The sequence below is a fragment of the Gavia stellata genome, chromosome 6 (assembly GCF_030936135.1).
Source record: "Gavia stellata isolate bGavSte3 chromosome 6, bGavSte3.hap2, whole genome shotgun sequence".
NCBI classification, from domain to species: Eukaryota; Metazoa; Chordata; class Aves; order Gaviiformes; family Gaviidae; genus Gavia; species Gavia stellata.
The window spans coordinates 53478380-53500416 of record NC_082599.1 but is presented as its reverse complement, the minus strand read 5'-3'; the positions used below and the strand labels follow the sequence as shown (position 1 = coordinate 53500416).

At 37.0% G+C, this 22037-nt stretch overlaps 1 protein-coding gene across 4 annotated transcripts; it reads right to left on the bottom strand.

The window, feature by feature from the left end:
- Window positions 1–224: 224 nt before the first annotated feature.
- On the bottom strand, window positions 225–21740 carry HERPUD2 (HERPUD family member 2). Of its 4 annotated transcripts, XM_009820724.2 has the most exons (8): window positions 21503–21740; window positions 15657–15734; window positions 12218–12331; window positions 9970–10127; window positions 4061–4183; window positions 3412–3735; window positions 2092–2206; window positions 225–1751 (listed from the first exon to the last, which is right to left on the bottom strand). In XM_009820724.2, the coding sequence occupies exons 1-8, from the start codon at window positions 21647–21649 to the stop codon at window positions 1590–1592; spliced, it is 1221 nt and encodes a 406-aa protein (XP_009819026.2). In that variant the 5' UTR covers window positions 21650–21740; the 3' UTR covers window positions 225–1589. The 4 variants fall into 4 exon arrangements, with proteins under 4 accessions (XP_009819026.2, XP_059674407.1, XP_059674406.1 ...); XM_059818424.1 differs by lacking the exon at window positions 12218–12331; XM_059818423.1 differs by lacking the exon at window positions 15657–15734.
- Window positions 21741–22037: the final 297 nt, after the last annotated feature.

Here is a 22037-nt window from a genome sequence, read left to right as displayed (position 1 = left end):
AACCTAAAACATAAAGAACCTAAATTGAGATCAGCTCTCCATAATAACATGGGAATAAAACATCGTAATTAAACATGATTTATTCATCATTGCTGCCTATACAGCAAATAAAATAATTGATGCTTATAAGACTTACATTTCTATTTTTCCTCGACAGATTTGTAAATGAAAATTATTTTGTAACTCAAACATTCTATTTAAGCTGTTTATAGTAAAATTATTATTCAAATTTATTTTTTCCAATTGAGAGTCAACTCTCAATAAGCCCTAGAAATCCTGACAAACATTTCAAAGTATAAACCCAAAGAAAATTTTTTAAGCTTTAAAACTTCACTGCAGAGCTTCAGCAGTTTCACATGAGCAAGCAAAAAATAAACCCTGATTTCTCACTTGTTCAGACCTATTTAAGAGCTTTGCCCTGTACTTGGAAATTAGAAAACTGGATAAGCTTTCTTTTGATTGTAGTATAACAGAATCTTTGCAGCCATTTTGAAGTTAGATAACACACAATAACTTCAGAATTAGGAACAAAACCAAGTGAAACTTCTTGACTATGATTAAAATCTAAGGAAAGCAACCAAAAACCAAACTGAAGTAGCACTGTGCTATTATGTACAATTTTCCTTTTCTCAATTAGGTTAAGTTTAAGAATACAGATATTCTGCTGTTGAGACCATACCCGTAACTGTGTGTGCACTGCTACAAACATACCACTTTAGTCAATATCGGTAATGCCACCAGGATAACTTTATTCCACTCTCCAATCTATCATACTCTTATCCTTAATGATGCACTGTTTAGTTGCTTGCATTCAAATATGCATATAAACATCCAAAAGAGTTACCATAACAGTTTTTATTAAAAAACCTAATGTACATGTTTTTCCCCAGTACAGCTATATTTTTCTTAAAAAGTACTGTACGTATCAAACATTTAAGGTTTATCCCATCACTGTCAATTGTCTTTGAAGAGCTGTCAAACATCTCCAACTTTAAGGAACTTCAGTATAGCCTCAAGAAAAAGCTTTTAGCTTTCTAAAGGTATGAGAAGAGGCTTACTATTTTGTTGCGTGAAGACAACACACCATTAACAAGTAATCCTTGTGTTTACAGCATTCTTTCAGGAATCATATAAACTCCAAATCCCAAGTGGTAATTCATACCCCACATAAAACTAACACAAGATACACTAAAGTTATTCAGGTGAATAGACAGCATTTGGAAAGGTCTGTCAACATTCATATTTTTAACAGCTCTTTAAAGAGGTAATGGTGCAGATTAAGTACAAGCTTTTTGCCTCAGTATAATACACATTTGAAATTAAAATAAAACATGGAAGACCAGTATCTTTACATTTTATTCTTCAGAAAAAGAAGAATCTTAAAGAAAGCATTTAGTAGTCCACTTGTGCTTAAAATATTCAACGCATGAGAAAGCCAAAAGAAAAAAAATACACATTTTTGTACACCATGATCAAAAAGATAACATTATAAATTTTCAGAAATTGCACTGTATTTAAAACACTCTCTAGAATCTGCTCCACTTCTACATATGGCTACTGAGGCTGCCTGACACAGTTCCTTTTGCACTTTAATTGCCAACCTGTGGAGGCCCTTCAGGGATGAGTGATGTGAAGAAGGTTGTGATAAAGGACCAAGCAGAAGCCATGAATCCAGGCTGCTGCTCTGTATTGGCATCTTCACCTGCATCTTCTCCGCTGTCTTCATCAATCCCATCATCCATAAGTCGTTCCTTTAAAAACAGAAATTGAAGCAATTCAACTGCTTCTTTTCAGAGCTCTGACATAAGGTAACCAGTAGCATCTTTCTACATTAAGTAACTTCACTCAGAACAACCTCCTGAAGAACAACTAGGCATGAAGAAAGTCTGTGACTGAAGTAGAGACAATCAGTAACTGTCAGACTGGAAAAATACAGAATTTAAGCAGCAGGCACAACACTGAGGACAATGCTGAAAGCTTTCTGGTTAAACCGACTACATTTCATAAAAATTGACTTGCTGTCCAGACGTTACAGCATACTTGACAATATAATACATATGAGTCTCAAAAGACATGTCTGTTCTTACTCACCATCTCTTCAAGATCAGGATTATTTGCATGTTGCCCCTCACGGTTCGCTTCCACATTATTGGCTGCCTGTTGTTGGCCTCCCTCTTGCCTAAAGGGGAACCATCCAGCTTGGTGTCTACGTAAGAAAATGCAACAGTTGAAAACCTCTCTTTTGAAAGCAGTAAGAAGATTTTTCTGCTACAGCTAACTACTGCAGTAAATTCTTCAAGTACTTTCAAATTAATAAAGCTACATGTATTTTTCTGCAAGTCTTACTTCTAGATTGAATGGCTATTCTTTGATGTCTGGGTTAAGAAGGGTCTTGCTAAGAGCTGTTCTTTAAGTTTCAGAAGTGCTGTTCACAGCCCTCGGTTCCAGAAGATGAATAATTTACCATGATTAGATGATTAAATATGTAGAATACTTTTTTTGGGTCTCCTCCCCATTTTTAAGCACTTGAGTTATATTAATTTTCAAAGGCAGCCTCACTTTTCATAGTTTAAAGTTGATTTTCTGAGAAAAAAAAATTTTAAACTTCAGCCAAAGCTTGAACCACATTACCATTGTAAATTAAATAAGCCTATCCTACGTTTTCAAGTGTCTATACTCTGATTTCAACTATCATATCTGCGTAAGAAACAGAATAGCCCTTGTGAGGATGAAGACTACAGTGTACTGAAACTCTCATGAATTACATCAGTCCAAAATATCAATCAAGCCTTGCTGCTATTTTTCACTTCCATTTACATCACTAAGGTATTTTCATATATAAAGGGAAGTGATGACAACAGTACTGGTATTTCTTAAGAAAACAGATAGAGAGCTTAGGTCTTTATGATGCACTGCAAAAAAATTTTTAAGTCCCTGCAATTCTACTAGATCTGGTACCCACTGTTACAGCAGCACTACCTTAACTCTGCCTAATGCAATTTACTGCACAAATCCCATACGTTATTTTTGAAATATAGATGAGCTTAGCTCTGCAATTTTCATTTCATATCCAAGCAGTAAATGTTTTAAGTTTATGCAAGCATACGCTTGACCTATATGAACTTCCTTCCCCTCACCCCCACTTTCTAAATTTCCATACCAAAATTCTACATTTCTACAATACTAAGTGGTATCCAACTTACTGTAAAAATGTTTTGAGAATTATTTCTTTTTTCATATCAGCTTCTCTGCTTGTTTGAAATTCAATTATTATTTTTTTCCACACCATACTGTAAAGGAACAGTACCTAAACTTTTGTATTTGGACAATTTTTCCCAGTTTAAATGAATTATACACTAGCACGATACTCCACATATCAGATCTGCAGCTGTACTCAACTGTTGTACTCACAAATAAACCAGCAGCATGGCTCCCATTACCATGACAAATCGACTGAAGGAAGAATAAAAGTATACAATGCTCAGAAGAATTGCTGCTCTAGAGAATGTATACATCCAGTCCAGCCAGTCCCGGTTGAAGTCCTCCTCATTCACTACTGGGCCACCCTGTGCATTCATCTGAACATTCGGGTTTACAGGCCTGTTCTCCTGCACAGCTACATTTGGTGCTGCTGCAGGCTCATTTGCAGGAGCATGTTCTGAATTTACAGCCTGGGCAACCGAAGATCTCACTGGCTCAGTGCTGGAAGTCACTTGGGCTGAAACAGCAGCTTGGCTAAAAATGTAAACATAAAACTAGTTTGTCAAAAACATGCACCAAAATTTCTGAGCCTATTCTTGTCTTCTTTTCTACACTAATAAAATCAAAAACTTTCAGATGTAATACATGCCAAAACAAACTATGTTTTCCCTTAAATCTTTACTTATTAATACATTAATTTAATTCCCATCCAAAACTGGATTTTACAATTTGCCGGACAAAACTTAGCGTAAAACAGCATAGCCAGACAAAATAAACACAGACATTTTGATCCTGCAAACAACATTTAAGTTTTTAATACCTTTCTTTCATTAGTGTTACTCAGATAATGCAGACTTACTATTGCATGTAGTACTGACGTGCATACATTTGTTGCCACCAGATCATCTGTAGGGGACTGAATGCAGGATACATAGAAAATCCAGCAGGAACACCTTGGCCTGGAAGTTGGTTGCCTATATTGCTATAAAAGGATTTAAAGAAAAATATTCAGTTCTAAATTGCCACATTTATAAAATACACTAATATTAAAAAAACAATTAAAGTCACATTCTTCCTCTCATTTGTCCCCCTACAATAATGCACTGAAATAACACTGAAACAACATGTAGTGAGATCATCCCACCCATTCCAAAAAAGCACTATATTTTCATACAAGAAATTAATAAGCAAAGTTATTTCTATAGAAAGAGGATTTATGTTTTTGTACTTAGACATGTGTCACTAGCTGCATCTCTGGGACAAAACCATATTGGAAATTTTTCAAAATTGTGTATATAACTGCAGAAATTCTTCCATACAATTCCTTTTAAATTCAGAGGTCACCCTTAAAGGCACTGCAGGACCTGCAAAGGGAATACTTACTAGCTTCTATAACTTTCTTTTAGAAGCAATATTGAAATACTACTGTGATTGAAGACATGAAGAAATGAACATGAGCAAAGACAACAAACTAATCTTTCAGATACAGCTTCTGAAGAACGCAACTAAGAGCACTGAAAATTACTTACTTCCCCCCTCAATATTTTGAGCATAAGCAATTCTTGTCCCTGTGGGTTTTTAATGCCGGTTCACATGCAAGAGATATAAAGCTCCTACACGTAAGTTTTAGGTTTGTTTTATCTGCTTTTAAACTTCTTAGCCTCTCTTACCTCCTAGAGCATATAGCATGTTTTGGCAAGATTTCCAACTCTTTCCCCAAAGATTTTGATGTAGTGAACTGTAGTAAACCAGGACATCTTTCAGGACAGCATGAGAGTATAAAGCATGAAGAAAAGTTTATTCAGACTGCAGGTAGCAAAAGCTGTGACTGCTGTAATTGTACTGCAGACTACACCTGTTCCCTAAGTAAGGCACTCCCTGCAAAGATATCACCAAGAGATTTCATTAGTCTACCAGGCATTCAGATATACAAGACATGCCCAGAAAGAAAGATGGGTGGAAGACATTAAAATCTTTTTTCCATCTTACACATGAATAAGTCTTCACTTAATCCTGGACAAGAGCCTGCCATGCAACTCCATGACCTCTGCTAAAACTGTTTGTCATGTTTGTATTTAGTCATAGCCTGTTTTGACAGTAGTTCGGGGAAACAAGGAAAAGAAAGCAAAAGCTACTTTCCTGATACCACATACAAACTGAGATAATCATAGGCAATACTCTAGGTTTCTTTCAAAAATTGCAAGGGTGAACTGGCAGCCCTGCTGATGCTACTTATTTATGCATAATTAACATGCTGGAACAGTAAAGCTGTCAAGCTGCTATTGAAAAACATCAATCATGCTTTTATCTTTATGGCTGCAAGCTTTAAGAATATGTTTTTCTATCCCCTGAACTGGCAAACACTTTGAGAAATAAGACTCCTCCAAAATTTATAAAACACTGACCCTCAAAACATAAAGATGATTCAAATATTCTACATGCGTGTCGTTAAGTACTACATTGTGACAAATCACTGAGCAATGTCTCAATTTCGAGCAGGTAGACTATCCCATGAGGATGTGAACAGACACGACCACTCACTGTTCAACCACACCTATTTCTCCAGCTCAGTCACCAATAAGCAGTGCTACCCAACTTGCCTGAGTGAGTTCTGCAGAAATTCACCAATTCTTTTTCTCATCAGTTACAGATTTTAGGGTGGTTCTTCTTTAAAACTGCTAAGTTGAGCTCAACGGAAGTTGAGAGGCATTTGGCTAACAGCTCTCCCTCACAGATATGTCTTTTAGCAATATTACAGTATTTGAGTATATTTACCTTCTTCTAAACTCTTTTAAAAGTTGCTTTCTTGATGTCTTAAAGCTTAATAGTAGATTAAGAAACCAGTAAACCAAGACAAACCACAGAAGACTTCAGTGACATCACATTCTTTCTTTTCCCATTCAAATATTTTGGTGGATTTTTTCTTTTTTTCCCCCAACAGCTTTTTTAGGAGATGGGACTTTCTGAGAAGCAAGACTTAACTTTTCAAGATCTGACTCCATTAATGAGAAAAAGTAGACACCAATATTCAAGAACTAGCTTCTGCCTTAGAATGCCAACTAGCTCAGCAGTATTTTATTTGCTCATCAAAAATCAGAATGATGCAGATGTTGTCTATTATACAGCTATTACAGCTGCCAGAGTATTAAAAGTTAGTTTTTGAAATTCAGGAACCACTCTAAACACAGTGTAATGTATTTCAGTGAGAAGAACCTCTCCAAAGGAAGAGGCCCTTCTCAGCAAAGCAAACCAGCTTGCTGTTAGGAAAAAAAGGAAAGTAGCACGTGCTTTCTCCTCATCTTTTTCCAAAAGAGGGAAAGAGAGGCAGGAAGCAGAGTATTTCAAAAGAATGGCAGCAACAGCATGACAGCAGAGAAGCAAACTGGATAGGCACAGGCATTCCAAGATTGGAGAACAAAGCAGAGCAGACAGTAGAAGAACAGTTAGGTAAGTCAGAAAAAAGTTTTTAAGGTTCAAATGGTAGAGGTAGAGTCAGAATACTCTGAAAAGAAAGAGGCATGCTACTCCTTAAATGGCTAGAAAGCTCACAATTACTTCTTCTCATCTATGGAAGATACCATATGAGCTAACTGGGATTCAGTTTGAGGGTAAGGTCAGACTAGTTAGCTAGTGTCATCATGAAGATACTGCTCCCCACTAATGGAAAAATAAGACTTTCTCTTCAGACTTAGAAGCTCCATCTCTCATCTGCATGACTGGCAATAACTGCATTTAATGACCTTGACCCACAAAGACATCTCATTTAGTGTTATTCTCATATGAGCCTGAAATATCACTTCAAGTTGATACTCCAATACCCAGCACTATGTTATTTGCTACTTTAAAAAAAGTAACAGTGAGCAAAGGCTACTGATGAAGCAAGATATTTATGTGCTAGAATGTCCTGCATGCTGTCAGTATGTCATTTGGTTGTTCGCTTTCAAACATCACTATGTACACAACACGAAAACATTTCATAAGATGGGCTGCCCACACTTAACAAATAATCTCACTGCCTTGATGTTTCTTGTCTGTTTACCACTTCCAAGTACTCTCCAATTTGAAATGCAAGCCATTTCAGGACTGAGCCCATCTGTTCTCTTTGTACCTGCACAGCACAGTGGGACCCTGATCCACAACTAAGTCCATAGGAGCAGACAATGCTGTGCTTGCTCTCCACAGCACAAGACTGACTTGGTAGACATACAAACTACTTGCCCAATCCCACCTCAAGTCTAGATTTTTAGAAAACAGCATTTACAAAAGCTGAAAAGCAACAGAAAGCGTTAAAATACTACAGAGGAAGCAATTTACAAATCTGAGTTATCTGTTTTCCCAAAGGGTATTCAACTCACACACCGAAGCTTTGTGCCAGGAACTGAAAAACCATCAAAATCACATTTAATCACCTAACATTCATGTTACTCATTTGTACAAATTACTCGACCAATGAAAGTGTTGCAAAATGCTCCAGAAAACCGACCCTCACGTACATTTTCAAACATCTGGAGACCTTTCCCCATCAGTAGAGCCTATAGCTCATTGTGCAGCTAGAATAAGTGTTTGGTCATGAAACTGTAAGAAAAATCCACAGGGCAACAAAAATTTCAGCTACAAATCTTCATTGTTCCTAACAAGTCCCAATCTGCGTATAAATTACATTAAAGCTAGATTTCATAGCCCCAAACGATGTTTAAGAGATCAGCTAAAAAACAGAAGGCATTTCCTACTGCTGGAATACAAGTAGCAGCGCCCTGAAGCAAAAACAGATGCATCTGAGAAGATTATTGAAAGCATTAAAAATAATTTTTTAAGACAACAGCAAACTACAGCAGGCACTGGCACAGACTATTTGGAGTGGAGCACAGCCAGTGTCCAGCAGTCTGCAGCAAAGATCTACCTTAAGTTCTGATAGCATTCCATTAAATTACTTTTACAAAAAAGGCCTAAGATTATTTAGAGTTCATTTATTTTGGCATTTCTTTTCAGGTCAGGACTGCATTTTTGAAGCAAACCTCCCACCACTTTGTCTTACTACAGTTTTGTTTGCATCATGCAGAATGGTCTTGGGCCACCATCTGGGTTACTTCTGGATTACACTAAATTGAAAGATGTGATTTAAGCACACTGCTAATGCTCTTCAGCCACAAACAAGCACCTGTTCCAGGTGACCAAACCAGAGATAGTCCAAATAAGGCAGAAAACCCTGAAATGTGTGCAGTATTGATGTCAGGTTCTCAGCACTTCTTTCAGTCTACAGATCCACTCCTCTTAATCCGCATTACTTGCTAATACAGACATAGAATTACATTTTTATTTAAAGTTAGTCTTTTTTTCAAACACAGTAATGTCTTCCAAACTGATGCTTCCCACTGTATTTTAACTGAATTATTTCAGCTAAAAGACTGAACAATGGTTCTGTTGCCTTTTTGAAGTTCACAGGTTATTCAGTACACCATGCATAATGACAGAAAAAAAAAAAAAATCACTCTCAGGGTATGCTTATGTGAAAAGCCAATTAGAAAAACATTAAAACTTCTTACAGATTAGTAATTTACACAACACACAATAAATTGCTTCCGGAATTAATTTACATTACACCAAACAGCAGTCTTGACAGTCAACCTAGTGTCACCTAGCTTTGTCATAAAAGCAAGTATAACCACTTCTGCGGAGGTGCATGCAGTGAGAATAACATAAGTGCTCCACCCATTGCAAAGACAATTTCTTCCCAGTAGACAGTACATTTCAGATAAATAATAAAAAGGACGTGAAAGAATTCAGGACGAAAACCAGTTTAGACTTGTAAAGTCTAGGTTAACTCTAACAAGAGAGCAAGTAAATTGAACTGAAACTAAATAAATTTTCGACAGTTCTTGCCATCTGTTTTTTTTCCAATGACAGAAAGAATTGTTACTGTTAGCAGGTTCATACCTTTTTTTTGTTTCAACATTCTCCAAAGAAAATCTCTAGAATCTATTCAGTAATGGGAGAATGCCTTGTCAGAAAGAAATCTTTAAAGCATTCCCTGAGGAAATGACACCTATCATCTCAGAATGCACTATCCTCTTGTTTTCCCCTTGGAAGAAAATTAAAAAAAAGTTTAAGAAGCTGCAAAGGTCACATGGGTTAAAAATTCCTACAGCTGCTTTTTAAGTGTTAAAAAAAAAAAAGACAGAATCTTGAAAGTTATATAACAGATCTGGTCTAGAAATGTACACTGGTTACATTTCATCGGTATGTATGAATATACTTAAATTCTGTTGCAGATACACAAGCACGTACATGTACTCAAAACACCTGCCTATCATTTCTACAGTTGAATCCCATATGGAGAAGTGAAGAGTTACATCTCTTATGTGTCAAAAACCTAAGAACCATCATATTCTGATAAGAATTCAGTGTTGATGATTACAATAAAGAACTAGACAAAGCAACAAGAAGCAATAATTTTATCAGTTACATTACTAACTACATTCACTAGATAAATATTACTGCCGCACTTATCAACAGAAAATTGAGGGCAGAAAGCATGAAGAAAAAAATAAAAAACAGCCTGAAGGGGAGCACCAAGAACACTTACTCTCTGATTGACTCCTGGCTAAAAACATTAATGTTCATATTTAAAATGTTTCTAAACGTGACTTATGCTTCAAGACGAACTAGCCAAATAATTTTGCAGACAGTGAAAGAAACATAATTGTAACTGAACATTTAAAGTACTTTAAAGAGTATCGAAGAGCTGAGGATCGTTTCAGTCTCACTTACCCTTGCATTAAATAAGGGAACTGGTGGCTTGGTATGGGATTGCTTTGTGCTTGTGGAAGATTACGATGCCTCACTCCATCTGCACTAGTGTTCAACGATGTTGATGAAGCTTCTTGGTTTGTGGGTGAGGCAGCAGTTGATCCAGAATGGTCCAAATTCTTAAAAATAAATTAAATTGAGGTTGGGGATCTTTTTGCCACAGTTACAAGATTTACTATTGTGCTTTAAAAAACTATTTGCTTTAACGTTTTGTCACAAGTTTTATTGAGAATATAAGCACCAGGCAAGTCATCTGGGGTTTTATTGGTTCTGGCAAGCCTTTAGTAAAAACAGAAATTCAAAATTGCATTCAGGTGCACATATAAAAAGAAGTGAAGTTTTCAGAAAGACTCAACACTTGATAGGTCCCAGAGAAAACCACAAGTCAGTGGGAATCACAGTTTCAAAAAGCTGAAACAAACTAAAGCTTAATCCAAAGAATATTTAGCAGCAAAAGTATTCTAGTGCCTACTGTTAACAAAAGTAACTACAACGTTACGATACAACTTTACATTCAGAGACAACAGTCCCTGCAGTGGCTTAAAATACCATTCCTCTATTCTTGTCTTCAATTTCCCCTTCTACTCATCAACCTCTTTGCTGTGCCAGCTGCCCAATCCAAACTGCTGTGCTCACTGCTGGGAGGGGGCAGGAGGTGGGAATAGGGAAGTAGCTAGGAACTACTTAGGCTCCTATAAACACACCTAAAACTAGTGTGTCAGACCTTCAATGCTTTCCAAGATCAATACTTAACCCTGGAAGTAGGACAACAGCTGGCTCTCCTAGATTTGTCACCATAACAAGACTGCAATTTGGCCATTGAGATGCATTATTTTAGTTTTAATAAATCCCCAAATCCTGTTGCTAAGCATTACTGTAACGTTTACTCAGTAGAAAATCCTCTTCAACTTTGACAACTCAGGAAGTGAGGAGCTGCAATTACTTAAGACATCCATATCACATTTGCCCTACAAAGGAAAACAAGAAAAATTTACCACTAGACAGTGGGGGGAAATAAAAATAAAAAAACAAATGGAAGAACAAAGGCCATTCAAGCTTTGGGTTTAGGCTGTTTCCTTCAAAGTATTATGAACTTAACACTGTGCATACTGACTGCTTTAAGCCGTCATTAATAGAGTACTTTAAATACAACATTTACATCTGATCTATGTAGCAATAAAACACTCACAAAAGAGGCTCCCTGTGTCCTGCTTGCAAACGGAGATATAACTACAGCCTTTGAAAAGATGATGCAACCACTGTTCACTCTCTACTACTGCTTGAACTGCTGGTATTTCTGACTGTCACATAGCAGTCAGAAACAGTACCGTATCAACAGAAGAACGAAGACAGACAGCTTATTACGGGACGGGTATTTCCCATATGCTAATAATCAACACACCACAGATGAGAAGTACCTACAGTGGTATTGTATATGTTTCTTTCTGACTAACCTTCAAGGGTTACTTAGTGATAGATACTGCCCAGAGAAAAGCCCAGAGAATTACAGTGGTGACTACCAAGTCATCAACAGACACATTAACTGTCCTTCTGTTAAAACAGAGTACAATCAAAGAACATCATCATTTTTCAAGGGTGTGAAGAGGGGAAGACTCAAAACACCCTCAAGTGTTCTATGAGCAGCTTAACTAATAAAACGTTAAGAACACTTTCTACTTCTCCCTGTCTTACAAACACTATGACTAACTTGAAGCTACTACATAAGTACTGGCCAATTCCTGTCAAGCAGAATGAACGCTGGCCAAGTTCCTCCTGTCTACCTCACAAGGGCACTAATTTGACTGGTCTCTCTTCAGCAGTACAATTTTTCACAAAATATATCAGAACTTAGGGGTTTTTCTTAAAAAAAATCTGAATACACTGCTCAATTTCTGCCAAAGATACAGGGATACGGAGAGAAAGGAAAGTGTACTTTTTGATAAAGAAAAAGTGTTGAAGAATAGCTTAGAAAAAGTAGTGCTTTATCATCTAATAAACATAATTGTGTTACAATTTGAAAAAAGGTCATCTTTATTTAAATAAAGTGACACCCTTAAATAATCAAGTCTAATTGTACAAATTCACATGACATGCTCTACTTTCACCACATTATTTTACAGTTGAATTTTAAAAATTAAAAGAAAAATTCCTGGAAAGCTTCCTCAGTGTAGAAGAAATTCATACCCTGTGTATGAAAAAAAAAACTCACTGAGCTACTGCTGGAGGTTGAAGCTCCGTGACCTTCTCTACTGGTGCTGGGTTTTGGAGAACTTGGGGGTGTCCGGGAAGTACATACCAGATGAACCATGTGATATTCATCTTGCTAAAAATTAAAGAAATTGAAGAGCTAAAGCAACAATATTTGAGAAATTTACAAGCAAAAAATGTCTTTAAAAATCCACTTTTAAAGCTGCATTTGCAATCTGTAAAGAAACGTTACACAAAATGGAGAGACCATAAAGCAAAACTTCAGCCCAGCACAAGAGAAGTCTACTGTTTCACAACTAATGTTCTCTTAGCAGCTGTCCACAATAACGTATTGAACCCCCAGTTTTCCCTAGAACTGCAGTATAGCAGAACCAGTGGAAGACCACACGGAGAAACATGAGGTAGTATATCATAAGCTTTAACTTTTATTTTGGAAAAATCTCAAAGCCTTTACAGGGATTAGTTTCCCTAAAGTTAAGAATGCTTATATTTGCACTGAGATCTAATGAAGAGTGTTAGTCAATAAAGACATCAGGGTAAATGAAAAATGTAGGTGCTGGAATTCCACAAGCAGATCAAGATAAGAAAAATGTACCAGCCATTGCCTCTACCTCACTCCAATCTAAGCTTGGTTCAAGTCTAACCTGCAGATGCCCAACTGAAGAGCCCCTGCAGACATTCCAGACTCAGGGAATGCTATTCGAAGCGCTAGATAGGACTTGAATATTCCTAAATATTTGAAAGTGAGGAAGTGAATGAGTGGCACCACTTGAAGCCATGTCATGATGCAAGCAATCAACCCACACCAACTCTCCATGAATATGCTCTCCCCTCCCCCCCAACATGGATGCCATAACAACTTCAATCTGAAGCTATTTCTCTGTACCATAGGAAAACAACCCATTATATCAGCATGCCTGAAGCTTATATGGCCATAGCAACAAGAACAGCTATGACTGTATATCTAAACTGCACACTACAGCTTCCTCAGTAACCAAATTTTAAACAAGAAAAGCAACAGAAAACCTCTGTCCTCTTCTGAAATCAGCATGGTGCAGTCAAGCTGCAGTTTTTAATGAGATGACATTTAGAAATACCAGGTTTGGAGGTTTTTTTGAACTGTAAAAAAAAAAATGTTAAAACACATGTTTTCTCATTTTTAAGTTTTAATCTTTAGGAATAAAAAAAACTGGATAACTGCTTTTATACACCATTGTGCATTAGTGCTAGCATAGCCTATCCACATTCATTTAACCCCCTCTACATCAGTTTCTGGCCCCAAGAACAGCCTCACTATTATATTAAGTGTAATTTCTTACTAGTTGGTGGTAGTAAGCAATGATCAGAGAGCACTGAACACAGGTGATCAGCATTCCAACCACATCAAAAGCCTTTAACCTAACTAGTTACCTTTTTTCTAGATAACAACTTATGCCACCCAAAGGCAAAGGAAGCTAGACATATTACTTGTAAGCTTACAGTGTACAGCTTTATTCAATGTGACAGATTATTGTAATATATTTCTATTTATACATAATGTGTTGGACATCACTATGTTTGAAGACTGCCACAACTTCCAGCCTCAAGGTATTTTATATCAGCGAAATGACATTGCTCAGTATCAAAGAGCAAGTATCACAAGTATCACAAAATTGAGAGATTTAGTAAATCCTCAGATAATATTAGGAATTTATAGCTAATCAAGTAGGAAGAATATAGCAGAGAATGAGATTGAACTTAAGAGTAATCTTACCTTTTTTCCAAAAGCTCTAAAAATCTTGAGCACAAAACACTCCTCCTATTCCAACACAAATTTTTAACTTTGTGCTTAAGGCTGATGAGTATGTTTCTATACTCACTAAAAATTTCTTTAACTAAACCCAAGGCCTATAGCTACTAAAATGCCTTTAAAGTCAAATATGGCCCCTGTATAGTGAAGGAAGATGTTAGGCAAAGTTTCTCCTCCAGCATATAAGCAAGGTTTGAAATTGTGTTTCCTAAAAGTAGTCTGCTGTAAGCAGGCCAAGTGAATTTAAGGGATTCAGACTTCATTTTGTCCTTAACAAGCAAGCTTTGAGATAAATTATATAACCATTTTCATCAACTTTAAGTGGTACAGGATATCTACTGGTTGGCAACAGTCCAGCTCCAGTTTTCTAGTAAACCTATACTTAGTAAGTTTCAATCGTTGTTTGGTAAGCAGTTAAATCCAATTTAATAAAATCTATTTCAGAACGAAGATTATAAAGTAACAACAGTGTTGGTCTGCTCAAGCAATACTCAAGATTCTTCTACATCGGTTTCTCCATACTTAATATGGAAGTTCAGTTGCCCGCTTTCACTAAAGCATTATTCTCCTTTAGAGACTTTCCTCCATGTTGAAGTGTGACCCACTCTTGCAGTCTGTACATTGATTTTTACCTTATTACAAAAAAAAGTATCACTACCAACACCCAGGTACTGCACTACAGAGTTTACCTACTTCATAGGATTAAAAACTATAATTGTTTAATGACCTAAAGTATCTTCCAAATATAGCTATTGATGCATCCCGATCTGTTTATAAGGAGTTTAAAGGCTATTCAACATAATGCATTGTGTTTTCTGCTACCATCGAAACTGAAACAAAGTTCTTGATAATCTGCTCTAAATATCATCTTATTCTATACATTTTTAAGAACTTTACTAACTTTAGGAAGTCCCTATTACTTGGTAGCATCAATCCAAACTATTTGAACCAATTTGAGAACCAAATGCATGTATTTCAAGATCTCCTACATCAGATGTCATGTGTATTCAGGATTTGGATTTAATATAAATGTTGAATGAAGAATCCGAAGTTAGACTAGTAGAATTATTTTTCCCAAGACAGATCAGCAGAATAATTAAAAAAACCAAAAACGCAAGAACCAACAAACTTTCAAACATCATCAGGAATGGTTAATAGCTGATGAATAAAACCAGGACAACAAATAGCTTTCCCAGCAAAATCACTCAGGAATTTAGAATTCTGGTTTTGCATATAAATATATTAACCTTAATTTGCTTAAAAATGGCACTTGCATAATGCAAGTTCCTGAATTTAAGTATGTACAAGAAATTAAATGATGTCCCAAACCAACACAAATCTGTTAAATGATTCCGTTTAGGTCATAGCAGGAACTGTCCAAAGAAATCACTCTACACTACGTACCACTTGTTTGGGACTTACATAGCCTACTTGCTCTTACACCAATTGGAACGATGCCTCAATCCTCAAGTACCACAATCCTACATATAAGAGATACTTAAAAATACATTTTCCTGAACGTATCAGCATTATATGGTTACATCTCTCAATACAACAATGAAAATTTGAAGCTAAACAACACAAATCTAAATTCCAATTTCCCAAAAAGGGATTTTGATTGAGTATCATATGGTTTTGACATAAAGCTTACTTTTCTGAGAACATCTTTCAGCTGCAGATGATCAGGAAGCAGTCTGCCAGAATACACCAGTCTCTGATCCTTTGTTGACTAGGAGATGGGACAAAGAAAGGAATTTAGCTTTTTCCTGCTGTACAGATATACAGCTGGAGATAACATTTGCAGATGAGAAAACCCCTTATAATTCCAACCACCAACAGATAGCCTTAAAAACATTTCAGAGGCTTCACAAGTCCAACTCGCAAATTAATTGTGAAAAAGAATTCTGCTATTATGCACTCAGCAAGAGCGCATAACAATTAACAACACTGAACTGGCAAGTGCTGCTCAAGAAAACTAGCAAGTATATTAAAAAATTCTTTTCTTTTAAAGATTTACTCTTTACCCTGCTCCCCCATTGCCAGGCACTTGCTGAAAAAGTAGATGGAAAAGTGGCTGGGGCAAAGAAAAAAACCAAAAAACCAGAAAATAGTTAGCAGAATGATGGAATGATAATTAAAATATGAAGAAGGGCACAAATTTCAATCTTCTTCGACAGGGAATTTATGTTATTAGTCCCTGACTCCATCCCCCTCCCCCTGAAATAAAAAAAAAAGTCACAAGAGGAAACAAGGAAGAAGGCATTAAAAAGCATGAAGCAGCAAAAGGATTTTTTTTAAGTTAGCCTTCAAACTTTGGTAAGCTTTTTTGCCTGTTCTTACGTGTCCACAGTTTAAAATACCTTAGTAAAGCAAACACAGACTTTTGTTTTTAAAAAACACATGATACACTATTCATAAGGTAATAACTCTTAACTATTCTACACAGAAGAGATAATGACGAAATTCTTTTAAAAAGGAAACTATCTGGGGTACCTATCTACAGTAAGACGTCCAGTACAGTAAAGCAATAGGCAGTTTACTTGATTAAAGAAAACACAAACAAAAACCCCAACCCCACTCAATTCAGTTCATGCTGTCAGAAGGAGTTTTAAATACACTTAATACTAGTGGGTCACTAACATGCTGTAACTATTTGAATAAACAGCTCCCTTTTTTCTTTTTTTGAAAAAAGCTCCTTAAAATTCTTTTAATATGGATGAATATTTAAGAGAATCTAACTGCTACATCAGTTCAGTTGAACTACTGCTTGCATCCTAAATTAATACAATAGTCTTTATCACTTGAAAGAAAGCGCTAACATAAGCAGATGCTAAATGAAGAAATCTAGCCTAACATCAGTGGAACAGACATGCATTATCAGCATGAAATATTTAAAGAATTTCCCCATCATGCAAACAGCTAGTCTTACAACATCTCTCCTCTTTCTCTCTCAGCCTTCTGTTGCCCACTCTGCAGTCTTATTCATGCTAATACTAAGACACAAATACCTGAGATACAGATCTCTGTGATTAGAAAAAGCTTTCACAGAAGTTTTGAGATTTTTTTTTTTTTCCTGCAATTACCTTTTACAGATTCCCTATAACTCAGCAGAACATAGAAAAGTTGCAGAACTTGTTTTTTCCCTGAAAAAAATCTGGTCATATCACTAGGAAAAAAATTACAGATACTCTAAGCAAATAATTATAAAAAGTACACATTAAATCTGAGAAACTTTCGCTTTAACTTTTTTCCCCAAATTCACACTAGCTGTTCACGATTAAATACATATCATTAAAAAAATGAGTGCATAACCTCCCACATATAGTACAGAACTGTTCATCACTTCTACTGAAAAATAATTTTCTATATTCTTTGGTGTTTTTCTGTATTTTTAATTAGTGACATAATACACTATTTTTGTAAGTCTCACAACACAGGGAACTATTTATCTGCAGCTCCAATGGAGAAAATACTGCAATGAATTCAACATCATGCTGTACTATTTCTATTTAAGTTTAAAACAAAACCAAAAAATGCCTGTCTCTCATGTCAGACTAATTTCTTTTGAACTATACCATTTTGGTTGCTCCTTTCAAGCAGGAACAGTCTGCTAACAGAATACAAGCTTACTTGCATTTTGGGAAATGCCTTCTTAGAAAAACTAGAATTTGCAGCATGCATCGAGATTACAGAAAACTTTGACTTCCTGTAAATTAGAAACTTATTGCTTTAGAATGACCGGTGGAGACAGAAGAAAAGTCTCAGAAACCTTGTTTCTGGGTCTTGATATATTAACCTCCAGAGAATCTTAGAACAGCTAAACAGTTAAAACAAAACAAGCAAAACAACAACAGAAACCCCCCAAACTCCAAATCTTTGTACCATCATCCAACATAGCAATGGAGTGCTATTTTGCCTGTCCCACTCATAATACAGCTTTCTGCATGGTCAAACTCAGATTCTTCTCTTCAGTACCTTATATACTAACCTCCCCTCAACTCCACCTAATTAAGTACCCCCTCAAACATGATACAAGTAGTACAGATTATTTTTTTAATATGAATATTTTACAAAGAAGAAACTGCTATATTAAAATGACCTCTCAAAGCTGGCTACTACATAGCCTTCAGTAATGCGCATCAGCTCCCTACAAAAACACAAAAGAAAAGGTTACACATATGCTGAGTGCTGTTAATCATATTAAGCTAGAGACATTAATGGGGGAAGAAGGTGAGGCCTTAAACCCCATGCTCCTCCCTACGTAACTTAAATACCTAACTGCGCACTACAGGATTACCACTTGTGATTCTCAAGGTGAAAGCCATCTTGGAATTCTGAAATGTGGGGTTTTTTTAAACGCAGATGGAAGAAGAGGTGATAAATGTGAAAACACTGTAATTCACATATAGGCCAAAGCAAATGGAAAAGACATTCAACTCATCCTCTGCCAGAAGTAGTTCACTACCACACCCTCCTGCTTCAAGGGACAGCACACTCCCTACTAGCCCAAACACTGAACTGTGATGCAAAAAAGACTTAAAAAAAAAATGTAATTAGAGTGGCCCCATTTTCAGAAGCAAGCACGCAGCATCAGATAAAATTATTCTTGAACCTAAAGTTTAGAAGTGAGCTGGAAGACATTTGGATTATGATCTGAAAACTGGTATGTACTGAAAACCAAGAATTCATCAGCTAGTGGTTTTTTTCTTCCATTTTTCAAGCAAGACTCCTCCTGCAATGCTTAGTCCAAGTCAGCTACGCCCAGCACATTACCAAAACCACCAAACCTAAGCTAAAGCAGCAACTTCCTTTAGAAACACAATCTCTGAGCTATCCAGTTTCAGCTACAAGACATTCATTATTTTGGACACTCAGCCTCTCTCCCACAAAAAAAAAAATAAAACCAAATAAAAATCCAAACAACCACATCTGGTTAGAACCGTGGGCAAAGTATATGCTAGTTGACAGGTACTAACGGAAATGAGCAACAGCAGTTTTAAATTAATGTTTATGTGTGTAATCGATGCAGCAGTTAATGCACTGAACATAAGATCTGCCAGACTGAGACATACAGGTTGATCTTCCAAGTTTTCTTTTCTTAAATAAACATTTCATTTAGGGACACTATAACTGCAGTACTCTAGCTATGAAAAATTGGTCCAGTCAGGGGAAAAAAAAATATTGAAGAACGTAAACCTTAGTATAGACCCACAAACTAGTTTAACACTGTTTTAAACCCATTTAGCTTACTCAGTGACTTACTTCAGTAAGTATACCACCTTTAATAATGACTAAACCAATTTAAATCTGCCTATACTTGGAATTTGTATATATTTAGCTAAGTAATTTACACAAATTAATCTGGAAAAATCACAACCAACACTGCCTCAAGGACTAACTTCTTGCTTGCCTATTTTAACCATCTAATTTTCTGAAGATACATTCTTGTAAATGTAAATGTAAAGGACAACATTTACAGTTACCATCAGGTTACCAACTAATTTACAGATGCGTATAGGAGAATGAGGTACAAGTCACACGTGAAAACTTGAAAGACTATGTACAGCAGTGATAGCAACTGATTTCTATTTTACACCCTTCACTTCAAGAACACTGCAATACCTGTAAAGAGCATCTGTGTTCTGATGTACTCTTGCACTCTTAAAATAGCACTGTAATAGAAGTTATTTCCAGGACCTATCACATTCAGGGAATGTAGACATTTGATTGACAAGCTTTTGACACCGATCTGGTTTACAGAGAAAAAAAAAAGGAGGGAAAAAAGCTCCTAAAAGCACAAAGATTTAAACAAATTTGAAACAAAGCAGTAACACTCAACATCAAAAACATTATCAAGCCAAAAATACACTTTCCAATTTTACTATTAATAGGATGTGTCCTATGTAACACCTTTCTCCCTTCCCATGTTATTACTTTAATTTGAAAGGTTCTATGAAATAAAAATATTGTGTTAAGTTACTAGTTTAATTGCAAGTACAGTAAATCCAAATAAAATTGGAATTACTGAGATAGTTTTCACTAAAGAAACTCCCCATTCTTTAACCCAAAACAATTTTGGGTATTCTGAACTAGTCATTTAATAATGAGAGGCATGTTGAGGAATCAATTTTCAACAGAAGAAAGATGTTCCACAGAACTGAAATTTAATATTATGCTACTAGTTAAAACCTACAGTGCAACACAAAAACCTCTTGTTCATTAAGGATTCTTCCTAGAAGCCCAGTTTAGCAAGGTCATAGGATGAGTCATAAAACTAGCCTTTAAACACAAATACGTCACAGGAGGAGATTCTAGTGAGGAGGAAGAAGCAGCAATCCACTGAAGTCATATATTTGTTTCTTTCACAGCAGATAGGCTCTCTCAGCAGAGAATTACTCACAGCAATAACTAAATCCACAAACTCTCAAATACTGCTTAACTGATCTCAATGTACCACTGACACAGCCTAAGTCGTTGACTGCTTTTCTTCTGCCTTCTCCAAAAGGCAGAAACCCCCTTTGAAACACAAAGCAACTATTTTGCCTTCCCCCCCAAACAAAAAATAAATCAACAATGCCAATAATTCTTCTGTTGAGCTAGGTGAATATTAATCATTTACAATACAAACACAACCTTTGTCTAATGTTTTCTACAGCAAGGTCTAGGCCTCACATGCTGCTGCAATGTGGGGGCAAAGTCACTCCCTTTGTATAGTTTTCTGGAACAAATTTCCAAATATACTGTTCTGTATGATTGCCATTCTAAACAGGTAGAGTATTATCCTTCTATTACTATCTGTATGGTTTTTCATAGCCTCTTTTTAATTGCCAAATTAAGAACTTAAAAGAATTTAGAAATAAATCATATTTTCCTCAGTGAGCAAGCGGAAATGTAAGCCTTTATATTTTCAAAATACAGTCACAACTGTCATACAAGTTTGTAGAATATCTGAGAGCAGAGTTTTCAGCATAACCTCAAAAAAAAAGGCTTTTCAAAGAGGCAAAAAAAGAAATAATTCTGGAGATTGTTCAATTGCATGTTTCAAATAACATTATGACTAAACATCTATCTGCTCCACACCTCAGTAAATTCACTAGATCGTAGTAACTTTAGCTATATTGCTTAAGTACTGTCATTACTTTAGACAGAACTCTTACATTTACAGAAATTAGTCTTAAATTGAGTTAACTGAGATACCTAAATTCCAGTTACTAAAAAAGTTAAACGGGCATTGGTAAGTGTCTTCAGCAATACCACCTTTCAGGATTCTACACCGTGATCTTCTTAAACCATACAAAAGAGCAGCTATTTATATTGCCAAGTTCCCTGAAAGCAGAGACCCAGCCACTGCCTTTACAGAGACAGCTCTTTGGCAACAGGGCTCTTCCGTGTTTATTTTGCAGAGTACCTAAGGAAAGTCTTGATCGTGTGTCCAGAAGTCACTGCAATGCCAGTCTTACCGACAAGATGAAGCAAAAGGGCTGGCCAACAACTCACCGGCTTACTGGGGTAGACTTTAGACAGGTGAGATTTTAGCTTGCCCACAGTCCAGTCCAGAAAGCAGTTAATGGTCTGGTCGGTGTATTTCTGGTTGGGGGCCTTGATGATGAGGGTCACCGGGTGCTCCACGACGCTCTGCTCCATACTGCTCGCAGGGGCGGCCGGCCCTGCCCTTCTCTCTCGCCGGGGAGACGAAGCCGCTCGGACCTCTGGGCGCTCCGGGCGGGTTCAGCGGCCGGGGGCGAACTTCCTGGGGAAGCTGGGGGAGCCCATCCCCGTGCTGGCGCTCGCACCGCGGGCAGGGCGGCGGCACCGGCCGAGGTCTGCCCGGCCAGCGGGGGGGGGGGAGCAAGCAGAGAGAGGGCCGGCTTAGCACGTCACACACTGGCACCCCCCCGCCGGTAACCACAGCGACGGGGGCTCGCGCGGGGACAGCGGACGCCCCTCACCCCCCGCCTCCCACCCCGCTGGCCGGAAACCCTCCCGCTGCGCCCGCACCCACGGAGAAGGAAAGGAGACGGGACAGCCCGGT